Source organism: Primulina tabacum, chromosome 13 (genome assembly GCF_025594145.1).
Source record: "Primulina tabacum isolate GXHZ01 chromosome 13, ASM2559414v2, whole genome shotgun sequence".
In the NCBI taxonomy this organism is placed as follows: domain Eukaryota; kingdom Viridiplantae; phylum Streptophyta; class Magnoliopsida; order Lamiales; family Gesneriaceae; genus Primulina; species Primulina tabacum.
This window is the reverse complement of record NC_134562.1, coordinates 33,286,809-33,300,557: the sequence shown is the minus strand read 5'-3', so window position 1 is coordinate 33,300,557 and position 13,749 is coordinate 33,286,809. Positions and strand designations below refer to the sequence as shown.

Here is a 13,749-nt window from a genome sequence, read left to right as displayed (position 1 = left end):
TTCGATTCACACACAGATAAACACCGTGCTAATGCATCTTTTTATCCTAGTATGTTTGGCTTTTATAAACATTTGCACGCGTGTATATTTGTTTTTTTCTTCAAAATCTTGACATTTCAAACAAAGACAAACCATCAATGTGGGCGTTTAATTGTCAAATGCTAAATCTAGGATATATACAAACCATGAGGTATATATAAATATATATATTTCCACTTTTAATCTAAGATATATATATTAATCAAAATCTTGACGAATTCAAAATTAATCTCTGAAAATTTCAAGCATCGATTAATGAAAAACTTTAGAAAAGTACAAGGAATTGAATGAGAAAAAATTTAAAATTTTTTATATAAAAAAACTCTTAAATTAATTTCAACACTAAATTTTATGTAAGATGGTTTTACGAATCAATTTTGTGAGATATATATTTTATTTGGGTCACATGGGAAAATATATTACTCTTTATGCTAAAAGTATTATTTTGTATTCTAAAAAAGAGAATGATTGACTCGTTTCACAGATAAAAAATCCGTGAGACCGTATTATAAAATTTGCTAAACGACATCAATTTGCTAAAAAAAATGTAATGAAACATATTGCATCATGAAATTTAACAAACGAATGTCATTTTTTTTAAAAATAAATATGAAAAGAAAAAAACTTTTCGAAATTTTCAGGGCGGATGGAGCTCCTTGAACAATTTTTGTGAAACTCTATCTTAAAAAAAAATCTAAACCGTAACAGTGACGTAAAATTAATCAATCAGATTTGACCCCTTTTGTGAACGAAATGTACATCAACGTGGATTGAAAAATTCAAAAAAAAAAGTTGTATTTATTTCGAAAGCAATTTTTTTGTTAAAACAAAAAATTCTCAGTGACAAATAGTAAGATGAACATTTAATAATTCATTTCTTGGAAAAAAAAGAAGTTAATTTATATATAGTGTTCATGCTTTGATAAAGAGTTGAGTTGGATACTTGGATTTGCTGTTTCCAAATCCCAGTTCAAAAGTTGATGCTATAATCTCTGCCTTCTCTTCCACCTTTTACATTCGATTCTCGAGCTCTTCTTTTTTCTTGCCACCCAACTGTACTACTATAACATGGCGGCGCCGCCATTTCATCAGCGGTGTGCGCCACCGATACAGGCCCTACTGTTCTTGTTGTCTGCTGTAGCATTTGGGCTCACCGTTCGGGCTCAGAACCGCATTAATGCCACCGTCGATCCTCTTGAAGGTGAGCAACGATCATTCTTTATGTATTTTTGGTTAAGTTTGATTATTTGAGCTTAACTTGTGATTTTGGTCGAATATTTTTCTTGTTTTGGGATCCCAAGTGTATGAATGTCTCAGACATCATCTGTCGGCTTTAAGATTTCTTGAAATTATGGCTCCTGCACTGAAATTTTGATGATCATTCCATTCCCATCAATCCTCTGGGTTGTTAATTTTTTTTACCTCTGGTATCTAAATTATTTAGATCAAATATTTTCTCATAATTAACAAAGATATGACATGCAAATGTTTATCAAAGCATTTGCATTCAAATCTTTGAATTAAAATATAAAATTAAAGTTAAATATTTGAACAGATGATTCAAGGGAGAGTTCTGTGGGAGCATACAACCGATCTGAGTTCAAATAACACATTTTCTGTAAAGATGATGGCTTCATCTTTATATTCCTTTTGACTAGCTTGTCTATTAACAAATATTTTTTTTTCCAGTAAAGTAGCTTTCGAATCATGTCAACTTGTTTGTATTTCCCTTTTCTATTTTGTTTGCTGGTGGAAGAAGCCTGTCGTTGACATTGTTCTCATCGAGGTTATATCTAGGATGTTCGAAAACCGAACCAAATCAGACCAAACTGCTCGATTTTGATTTGTTTTTAGTTTATCACAATCGGGTGATTTTTTAATGTCAACCAAACCCAAAAAACTAAATTTTATTCAGTGTTAGAGTATTTAGAAAAAAAACAATCGTAACCAAATCGAACCAAGCTTAGAAGTAAATTTTAAACAATTTTGCAATCAAATAAAATACATTCAAATATTCTGTAATAAATGTGGTTTATACAGCCCCAACTCGTTCAATTTTTGTTATCATTATGGTAATTATGTAAACTTAGAAAATTTCTTAAAAACACATACATTAGTTTGATGGTCAAAGGTTAATGATGGTGGTTTTTTGTTTTCGAGATAAATTAATTCATTTTGAAGATTTATATTTCGATACTAATCTTGTATTGTTACCAATCATGTTGTCATGTTTTGGTCTTTGTGTATATATTGATATTTTTTTATGTAACCAGATCAAACAATTTAATTTATGCTTGGAAATGATGAAAATATTCAGTCTTAAAAAAATTCGAAATCTAAACCAAACCAAAACACGGATTAGTTTTTTTGTTTTTTAATCCGAGAATCAAGGTTAGAGATCAAACAATGATACCAGAGAGCACTAAATTTGTTAAAAAACCATCTAGTTGAGATATGTAATGGGAATCTGGTGGGAAGAATTTGTTCATCCATCTTTGTCAGGAGAATTCACGGCTGATGGTCTCACTATGACAAAATTGTTTAAGTTTTTCGGAGACGTGAAGAGTTATCATAGATATTCCGAGTTCTACTATGTTTGTATACATAATTGTCCCATGCTGATGAACTTTGACTTATTGTTGATAGGAATTAGCTGGGAAATTTTCATAACCAACGAGCCATTAATTTTTGAAAAATATAATCTGCTTGCTCATTTTGTTTCAATGACCTTATTAAAAACATATGTTTTACAATGAAGTGAAATGATCTCATCTAATTTGTACAGCAATAGCTATAAACTCTCTGTTCCAGAGATGGCAAATTTCGGCTTCAAATCAGTGGAACATCAGTGGCCAGTTATGTAGCGGAGTTGCCATTGACACAACTGAAATAATGAACTTTAATCCGGGTATCAAATGTACTTGTTCCTTTGACAATGGTGCTACTTGCCATGTTACTGCTCTGTAAGTGAAATCATTAAGATTATTTAATAGTACGTGAAAATTCAATCGTGATGGCACCTTTTTCGTGTTTATTTAGTTGAGTTCGATAGATACGTATCTTCAATATTCGTAATGCAAAAGCTGATTGACTAAATGATCTTATTTATTGATCGAACATGAGAGTTTATGCATTGGATGTTGCTGGTCCTACTCCTGATGAGATCTGGAATCTGACTTGTCTCACAGATCTGTATGGCTAATTCCTGAATTTATTTGTGAAAAACGAACTATGTCACTTTCTTTCTGGTCATAAGAACTACATCTCATTTTGTTTCTGTTTTATGCTGATTCTAAAACGGGTATTTTTCTCATTTTTTGCAGAAATTTGGGTCAAAACTATTTAACAGGTCCTATTCCTGCAACCATCGTTTCTCTCACTCGCATGCAGTACTTGTGAGCAACCTTTACATGCTTTACATCTTGTTTGTCAACTGCCAGTTTTTAATTGGAAAATTTTTAGAAGTTTTAATTTAATGTTATTAGGAATCTTGGCATAAATGCATTGTCGGGGGAGCTTCCAAAGGAACTCGGTCTACTGTCTGACCTAAGATCAATGTAAGGCCTCTTTAGTGGTTTTCAATGTTTTAGCCATGAAGTAGTTTCCTTGTGTTTATGTAGCAATTTGAGAATCGTATTTGATATGTTTGACGAGCTCATTGCTATTTAGTTTTAGAAAAGATTTCCTGTCTATTTAAAGAGCTGAAGATTGTAATCTAAATAAGAGTTATTAACACGAGGTTTAGCCCTATGGTCTTGTGTCATTAGATGCAGCAGTTAATGATCGAAGCACATAAATCATGTTTGTATTGCATTCTTTGAACACTATATTTCTTAAACTTTAAAAAATTTATCAATCAATATAACGGGAAAACTTATTTTCTAAAAGAATTGGAAAATCCTAACTTACTCTTTATTCATATATACGGGGTTAATTTTTTATGTTCAACTTGCAGAGCCTTTGGCACAAACAACTTCTCTGGTCCTTTACCACCTGAACTTGGGAACTTATCAAGATTAACACAGATGTATGTTCTGACACATTCCCTATTTTCTGAATTGTATTGTTTTAGATTTGTTTTAATGGTAGTTAGCTAAATCGAAGATATTAGTGATGATTGACTACTTTCAGAATGTTTCTTTTGTTTCCTTTACGCTCATTGCATGAATTAATATTGCATTGACTTAAGTTGCTAGACTCTCATGGAATAGAGGGACAGGGGCGGACCTAGGATTTCATGCTTGGGTGCCGACAGATACAGCCTGGGGATATTTCCAGTTTACAAAAAATAAGCATAAAATATGAAATTTTTATCTGTTTCAAGGGTGCGAACAAAAAAACCTCCCCCCCAGCCCTCTCCCCATTGAGTTCCAACCATGTAGAGACAGTGCTGGAGGATACTTTCAAATGAAACATAAAGGATTGCATTTAGCTGAGTGCTAACAACACCTTCTCTTTGTATCTTATTTGAAGCCTAAATATCTTTGCGTGGCAACCAAAAAATATCATGGTCAATTTTATTCTTATTTCTTCGTTTTCCCGTCTTGCCAGGTACTTTGATAGTGCCGGTGTTAGTGGTCCAATACCCCCATCATTTGCTAATCTGACGAGCTTGGAGAGCGTGTAAGAGCACTAATTCATGATCCATCGCCTTTTTCATCATTGATCTGAATGCACACAATCTATATTTTATCCAACTCTCTAAGATCACACTTGCTCAAAATGAATGTTGGGATTTCAGGTGGGCATCAGATAATGACCTTACCGGCCAGATACCGGACTTCGTTGGAAATTGGACAAAACTCCTGGTTCTGTGAGAAATTTTGGACTTGTCCTCTTGCTTGATAATTTAACCTCTTTCCCTCTTGGTAATTTCAACAGCTAATAAATTTGCGACCATTTTATAATTTGTTGCTTGCTCTTTTTGCAAAATTCTACAGGAGGTTTCAGGGGAATTCATTTCAAGGTTCAATACCATCATCCTTTTCCAATTTAAGTTCTTTGAATGACTTGTGAGTCAAGCCAATTGTTTTCCCTATATTTTAGAATATTTCCCTTCTTGTTAAGTAGAAGTTAATCTATCTGTTCGAATATGATGTTCAGGAGAATAAGTGATATATCTAATGGGAGTTCTTCTTTGGATTTCCTACGAAATATGCGCACTCTAGCTACTTTGTAAGAAAACAAAGTCATAATTTCGAACAAATTTGGGACCTGGTGTGTTATTGACTTTTATTTGTCGGTGGCAAGTTCTAAACATTAATGCTTGTTGCACAGAGTTTTGCGGAACAATAATGTTTCTGGTTCTATACCTTCGTTCTTTGGGCAGTTCAACAGTTTGCAACTCCTGTAAGTATCCCTATTCTTGGATGACTTTCAAAAGGATTTCAAGACTGCGAACAATTTGGCTGAATTCGTCACTCCAGCCAAACATATTTCCTCAGAGCAGCACATCTATTTGTAGAAGGGGTTACCCTGATACACTGTATAATTTTTGTAGTATGTTATATGCTTTGTGTTTGAATTATGATCAAAACCTTCAAATTTTTTCGTCCTTTCCATGATTCTTTTTTTTTTCCTAAAAAAAATATTTCAGGGACTTGAGCTTCAACAACTTGACAGGAGGACTACCAGAATTTCTTTTCAATATTGGAGGAATTACTAGCTTGTAAGATGGTTACTTATGATCGAGAACTCAGCTATCAACCCTTCCTGCCCTACTAAAATATAATAAACAAAATAAGAAACTTACAGTGGCCTTCTTCAATCCTCAGGTTTCTGGGTTCTAACAAGTTCACTGGAGTGCTGCCAGCCCAAAAGATTTCGAAACTTCAAAATATGTTAGTTCATTTATAGATTTTAATATCTTAGAAAAAATGGTCTTCCTTGGAGTCGTTTCGACATCACTGATTCTAGTACCTACATTAAGCGGCAATCAAGATGCAATTGTTATATCATACTCATTATAAGCGGGCGAATAGTTCTGAACAAACAGTGAGACTATGTTATGTGGTCCAGTAATATCTAAACCTTGTGCTATAGTACAACTTATCTATGCTATTGATGCACACCTTACAACCTTTTGTGCTTGCTTTCAGAGATTTATCATACAATGATTGTCTGGGAGCTTTCCTTCTTGGGTCAGCCAGCAAAATCTGCAGATGTATGATCGGCCAAATCCAAAATACGCAAATTCTACTTTCTTTCTTTCTTTCCAATTTTTTTTAATCCTTTTTGCTTTTTGTCTTCTAATTTCTCTGTGTCTGGCATTGACATAGATATCTTTTTCTGTTGTAGTAATTTAGTTGGTAACAACTTCACAATTGGTGGTTCCAACCAAAGGTGAATAATTTAAAATATTGCTTCTGGTGATATTTTCCCTTCGTTTTATCGAATCTGTTGTGTGTCTTTTTTGCTCATGCTGGTAATTATTAATTACTCTTCTGCTTTTTAGTGTTTTGCCTTCTGGATTGGATTGTCTTCAGAGGAATTTTCCTTGCAGAAGAGGATCACCTGTTTGTAAGTGGCATATTTATTGTTCAATCTACATAAAGGTTGTGGATTCCAAAAGATTCAAAGTGTTTATTGATGAATCGATTTTCCTTGGCGAATTCAATAATATTTATAGCATCAGTAGAACTTTGTGTGGAATGGAAGAGACTTGGTCTCAATTTGAGATATGCTATACTTATTTGCTTATATAAGGTTAATATGAGAGCGTCCTGCAACCTACTTCTGATGTAGAGTGGAGATTAACCAAGAAAATCCAAAAATGATAGAAATAAATAGTCTCATTCTCCAAATTCATAGTTTAAGTATTTCACAATATAATTCTTAAACGTGGAAATATACTTTTTCCTAGACTGCTATTTATCAAGTGCATAGTTGTTTGATTGCTTTGTAACTAATATGAAGATGTGTTTTGTCTGCCACTTGCAAAAGTTGTGATGAATCTCCGAGTTTAATGCAAATTTTAAGAAGTTGCACTGGCAATTAAATGGATTCGTTTCTTGTGGTGGTTTGTAGATTCCAGATTTGCTGTTAACTGTGGAGGTACACAGATTCGTTCTTTCGACCAGACTCTGTACGAAATGGATAATGAGACTCTTGGTCCAGCAACATATTATATGACCAGTACAGGCAGATGGGCAGTTAGCAATGCTGGCCTGCCTTCTGATAATCCACAATATCGAACCTCCTCTCTTTGTACCAGTTTACAAATACTATGGACTCGGAATTGTTCCAAACTGCTCGACTTTCTGCTGGATCGTTAAGATACTATGGCTTAGGCCTAGAGAATGGTAACTACACCGTGAAACTCCAGTTTGCAGAGATAGTTATCTTTGGTAGTAGGACTTGGAAGAGTCTTGGACGACGTGTTTTTGATATATACGTCCAGGTATTATAGAACTAAAAAAGTACCTGCAAAAAATCTTATTTTTTCCGCGCTTTTAATGAACAAAGTTATAAGTCACCCACTGTAATGATCTAAAAAAAAGGAGAATAAATGGATGAGCATTTTTCTTAGTTGTTTCTGTTGTTTATGTTCTCCAGGGGAATCTAGAGTGGAAAGACTTTGACATACAAAAAGAGGTTGGCTCTTTAAGAGCTTTTGCGAAGGACTTCAAAGTCCAAGTGTCGGAAAACTATATCGAAATCCATCTGTTTTGGGCTGGAAAGGGAACTTGCTGTGTACCTTCACAGGGTACTTATGGACCTTTAATACAAGCAATAAGTGCAACTTCAGGTATGTACAACTCCCTATATCATGACTACCCATTAAAAATTTCTAGCCTAATTTCTTCAGGTCAATTGACCACCATATTGTATGCAGATTTCATTCCAAGTGTTACAAACAATCCTCCCGGTCAGAAGAAGGACCGAACTGGTCTTATCGCGGGGATTTCTGTTGCAGTTGGAGCCGCAAGCTTGTTTTCTATTTTTGCAATAGCCTACTTTTTCTGGAGAAGGAAAATGCAGAAAAATTTTGAGGATGAAGGTAAGAACGGAAAAATAAAGTAGACTATTAAAGTACAATGCGGGACAAATCAGATGCCTCCATCTGTTTTCCTGTTTTTTCAAGAAAAAAAGTAATTAATAAGCTTTAAACAATGGAATAGTATCGATAGCTAAATCAAGAATTCGTCATCTTGCCAAACCGAAAGATAGAAACATGTTTCTATGAATTTGCAGAGCTATTGGGGATTGATACACGGCCTTACACGTTCAGTTACGCTGAACTTAAAACTGCAACAGATGACTTCAATCCTGTTAACAAGCTCGGGGAGGGAGGATTTGGACCTGTTTTCAAGGTAAATATGCTAAAGTCACCTTGACATGTCTTGTTTTGTTTCTCCTTGTTTCCATTATGTTTATTTGGTTTTTTTTTACACAACAATTATGAAAATGTGGAGAAAAATATCTTATTCTTGAACATAGAAACTTAAATTACCTTCTTTTATTGACTAATAGGGAACACTTGTTGATGGAAGAGTAGTTGCGGTTAAACAATTGTCTGTGGCATCACATCAAGGAAAGAGTCAGTTTGTGGCCGAGATTGCTACTATTTCTGCTGTGCAACATCGTAACCTGGTTAAATTGTTTGGATGTTGCATTGAAGGGAAAAAGAGATTGCTTGTATACGAGTATCTCGAAAATAAGAGTCTTGATCAAGTACTATTTGGAATCGGTATAACAGGATGTTTGAAGGTTCATATTCTATTTTTCACTAGAGCTAGCATTTTGAACTGGAATTTAAGTTGCCTGTTGGTGGAACAGGGGGTAAAACTTTATATCTTGATTGGCCAACACGCTATGACATATGCTTGGGAGTGGCCAGGGGTCTCACTTATCTTCACGAAGAATCTCGACTGAGAATCGTGCACAGAGATGTGAAGGCAAGCAACATTCTGCTTGATTCTGATCTCACTCCAAAAATTTCAGATTTTGGACTCGCCAAATTGTTCGACGACAAAAAGACCTATATAAGCACTCGAATTGCAGGAACAATGTAAGATTCTATGTTCTCTCTTAATAATTAGGACCCAATTACAAAACATGTCTCTTCATTCGATTTTTTTTCCTAAAACTCTTGCAGTGGGTATCTTGCTCCTGAGTATGCCATGCGTGGACATCTCACAGAAAAGGCTGATATATTTAGCTTTGGGATTGTAGCTCTGGAGATAGTCAGCGGAAGGCCAAATTCTGACTCGAGTTTGGAAAAAGATAAGATTTATCTTCTTGAATGGGTATTGTTTCTTCTTATTGTTTACAGATTTTATGCATATTATCAGCAAACCGAATATAGCTTCCCTTATGAGTGCAAATTTCAGGCATGGAGCCTTCATGAAAGTAACAAAGAAATCGAGCTGGTCGATCCTTCTTTAAGCATGTTCAACCCCGATGAAGTAAGAACAATCATCGGTGTAGCTCTTCTATGCACTCAAGCATCCCCCAGCCTACGTCCCTCGATGTCTCGTGTGGTGGCCATGCTTTCTGGAGATGTTGAGGTGGCTTCTGTTTCTACGAGGCCCAGTTATCTAACAGACTGGAAGTTTAATGACGAGACTACGTTTGTATCAGACACGGAGAACAGCCGTTTCAATTCGGCAAATAGCATAACCATGGTATCAAGTTCAAGTAATTATTCACCCACAGATTCAACTAAACCCATACTTCATGGGGTTATTGGTGATGGCAGATGATGGATTCTTGATTCCAATTTCCGCACCTTCTCTTTTTTCTCTTAATGTTTTTTCTGTGATATGTACAAAACTTGATCATGTACATAAAAGAACGAGGGAATTTATCCATAGTCTTTTTTTAAAAAATGGTCTTTTACAAATGCTTATAGTCAAATTTGTCTTTATCGTAATTTAATAAAATTAACTTTAAGTTTCAAATATATTTTTTTAGACCATTTTTACATTAATGCACAAACATATTAAATTGAATTAATATGATAATATAATTATGAATCAACAACATATTTTATTAGATAATTGTTTTATCGAAATTGTGTTTTAAAATTATGGAATAATCATGACAATAATCAAGTCAAATTAAAATCAAAACCAGAAAATTTTATTGGAGTCAATATATTCAACAATTTGACAAAAACAAAAATGTTTGTCTAATAAGCATATATATTGGAGTCAATATATTCAACAATTTGACACACATATATATATATACTAGGATGGTGCACGTGCGTTGCACGTGAAATGTAATTGTCGGTGATTTATTTGAAAGGAGTATACATAAATATGTGTATTTTCCGAGTTTGAGTAATATTAACTTTTTTCTTAATGATAATGAAATTTCATGTAATATATTAGGAACGTTGGATTATGAGCAATTATGTTTTTTTAAGCAACAAAAGTTGAAAGAGGCTCTTACAAATGGCTTGATTGATATGCTCAATATAATTTGCAAATGGCTTGATTGGTATCCTCCATATAATTTGCATACATACATATGTAATGCTCCAAAATTTATTTTTCCTATTTTTCTTGTTTGATTTGAAATTTTCCTAGCAAATCCCTTGAATTTGACGTAGCTTGCGATCTTATCTTTTTTGTATAATCTCTCAATGGTTCATCGTCGTTGATCTCTATTTGCTTCTTATTTCCTTTGGTGGTTTGGGCGAGTTTTATTGATGATGCATTTGTTCCCTTCTTGTCTTCTATGATGATAGATCGAGATTCTTGCTTACTTTTCTTCGTCAATTTCCGTTTGCTGATCTTCCTTTCTCTGTTCAAAGTGTCATCGATTTTGTCAACACCTTCAGCTTCTATAGAACATATAGGACCACGTTTGTCGATGAAGTGATTTAATTTAAACAAGACTTTGTAGTTTTCATTCAGCAATGCATCAACGAGATTTGTAATTGTGGTATCAGGGGCAAGCTGAAGGCAATAAGAAACAAAAATGTTTAGATTTATTGTGATGATAAGAATTATTACCTATATGAAATAAATTGTAATATTTTGTTTTTACTTGATTATGAATCTTTATGTAGTCTTCAACAGGATATCCAATTAATGCCTCAACAATTTCTTCAAAGATTGTAATCCTAGCAATATTTGTTCCATCATCCAACAAAAATGATAATCTATACCTGGAAGATTGAATTTGTAGTGTTCAATATCAATGTTAGATAAATAAATATATGGCAGATGTAAAAATTTGAATACATAGTATTACCCGGGAACTATCTGAACTTGTAATTTTAAGCAATTTAGACACGCAAGGCCACTTGACATTTTTGTACCCGCTTTGAGACAATGATCACAAGCTTCGTAGTATGGTAAAGAACCATTCTCAATCTCCTTGATAGTTCCTTGCAAATAGTAATATGCATTCTATATTTGAAAAAAAAGTTCGATCATTAATGATAATTTGAAATTGTAATGTTTTTTGTTTTATTTAAGGATGATCATTAACACCGATTAATAAATATGAGTTCTCTACAACTGGAATAAGCAGACTAAATTCAATAAGACGTGTAGAAATAAATATTCAAACCTCTATTAAAGTTGCCTCCTTTTTAATCACTTCGTCAATTGTTACACACTTAGAGTCAACAAACATTTTCTTCATCCAAATAGTAAATAGTTTTTCTCGCCTCTCTTCTGCGTCCAACCTGTTGATTAATATTTGTTTGAAAACAAGTAATAGATTTTTTTAGGAAAAAGAGATGGAGTAGTCTGAATATACGAGGAAATTAAATTCATAATTATTGGTGATAGACAAAAATGATGATTAATATCTTTTGACACATATATTAATGTTAATGCGGAGATTTAAACGCCAAATTTGAAACTGTTAAAATGAGAAGAAATTTATTTTTTTGATGAGTTATCAGATCCATAATAGTTGATATAGAGAAGTTGTAATTTACCATGAGTTTGCAGCATCTGTCTGGGTGCATGGAGGGTTGAAAAAAACAGATGTAGTTTACGTTGATTTCAACTGATATACTCCTGTTTGATATTAGATGGGAAAATTGATTGGGTTTGTTCATAACAAACAAATAAACAATTAACATAATGAATTTTACTGTTGTATTCTTGCATCCTCAGGTTGGTAAAAATGATTATTGGGTTCTTCGATTCCATATGCTTCATCATTTGTGCCTCATTCAAAGCAAGGTCGTCCCATAGATTAATATTAATGGATGTTAGCCTAGCATTGAAAACATACTTAGCTTGATCGCAAAAGGTTTTTACATACACAAATAATATAATTGTGCTTACGTCGTATCCAATAAAACAATGTCTCTTTTGTATACCATGATACCTTCTGGTTTTGTAAAAACAATCAGTTGCTTGACCTTTTTCAGCACACATATTACATCTGTAGGCAAAAGGTGATTTTCACAAGGATAAATTATTTTAAAGCTATGAAAAGTAAGAATAATATACGTATAATTGCTTACGTTGATTTTCTTTATCGCTTAGTTGAGGTGTTATTTCAGTAAATCGCCTGAAAGCCAAGTGCAGTTGCTGTATTGCTAGTTTTTCTGGTAGCTCTGTAACGACGGTACCTCGTTGGAATAAGAGTTCAAAACTTGAGTGAACATTTTCGTAATTCGAGTTGATGACCTTAACAAACGCATTATAGATAATATAAGATTTATCTGTCTCCATTATTCCTTGAAATTGCTTTATAACATTCGAGAATATCAGCCCATGAATAAATGTCCCCTACAAAAATACCGTATAGTGAAGTAAATAAATATTATGCAGATTACTGTTAGAGTATAATGAGATAATTCAGAATGAGACATAACATAACACAATGAGGAAAAACCAATGTAAATCACAAGTGAAAATGTGAAATTGTAAAACAACAGTAGCAAATCAAAGTATGAACCTCTTCATCGACGAGAATCATTTTTCGGATCACCTTTCCTTGTTTGGTTGTGATTTCGGATCCTTGTCGAAGAATAAGAACCTTAACAGCAATTGCACTGTTGTTTAGCTTGAGTTCTTTGAGTGACGTGTGCTTAACTTTTTCCATCTTATTGTTGTAATTTAGATAAGCAAATAATAATATGTAGGTGATATGTGAAACCACGTGCAGATGCTATGGAAAAATTTTGGTTTCTTGAAGTGTGGAATGTGTAATTTATAACTTAACTGAACCACTCCAAAAGTTGCCACTTTTCACATTCTCCGTAATTGATTGTGTGATTAAAAGCATTATGTGTATTTACTCTTTCTATTTAATGAACAATGTATAAATTATGTATATTCATATAACGTACGGGAAAAAAGACTCCATTGTATTGAATTATTTATATTGGTGTAAATGATAATTGAGAAGGTTTACAAATACATGTATGTTGAGAGTAGAGGAAAAGACTTACCAGGATATACATTTATATTTTTTCGCCAGTTTTTTATTTTATGTATTTGGTATTTTTAATCTAATATCGTATGAATATAACAATATTACATTCACATATGGAATTTTTTTGAATATAAATATGATATTGTTCACTTAAATTTAATTGATAATATGTTTATATAAAATATAATATTTTATCTAAAAAAAATATAATAATGATGTTATGATTTACGAGATAATGATTATTCAAACGCTTGATTCTTGTAATGCTATTTTTTCCCCATGACAGATTTATGCACTTTATAACGAATGGGTCAAGTTATATCGTTATTCCTCAAAATGAATTAACCGATTCAT

At 33.3% G+C, this 13,749-nt stretch overlaps 1 protein-coding gene and 1 pseudogene across 6 annotated transcripts in view; both read left to right on the top strand.

Moving 5' to 3' along the window:
* Window positions 1-913: 913 nt before the first annotated feature.
* LOC142523140 (uncharacterized) overlaps window positions 914-13,749 on the top strand; it is a 39,746-nt gene continuing 26,910 nt past the window's right edge. For 3 of the 6 annotated variants that reach the window (XR_012814587.1, XR_012814589.1, XR_012814588.1), the window contains exon 1: window positions 914-1,240. Coding sequence is in view for 3 of the 6 variants with exons in the window: in XM_075626789.1 (XP_075482904.1) it covers window positions 1,108-1,240 (133 nt within the window). In the remaining 3 variants the exon portion in view is untranslated. The remainder of the gene's footprint in view (window positions 1,241-13,749) is intronic. The other 3 variants (XM_075626789.1, XM_075626788.1, XM_075626790.1) reach the window with 1 other exon arrangement.
* On the top strand, window positions 3,090-9,820 carry LOC142523139 (putative LRR receptor-like serine/threonine-protein kinase At1g56140; annotated as a pseudogene).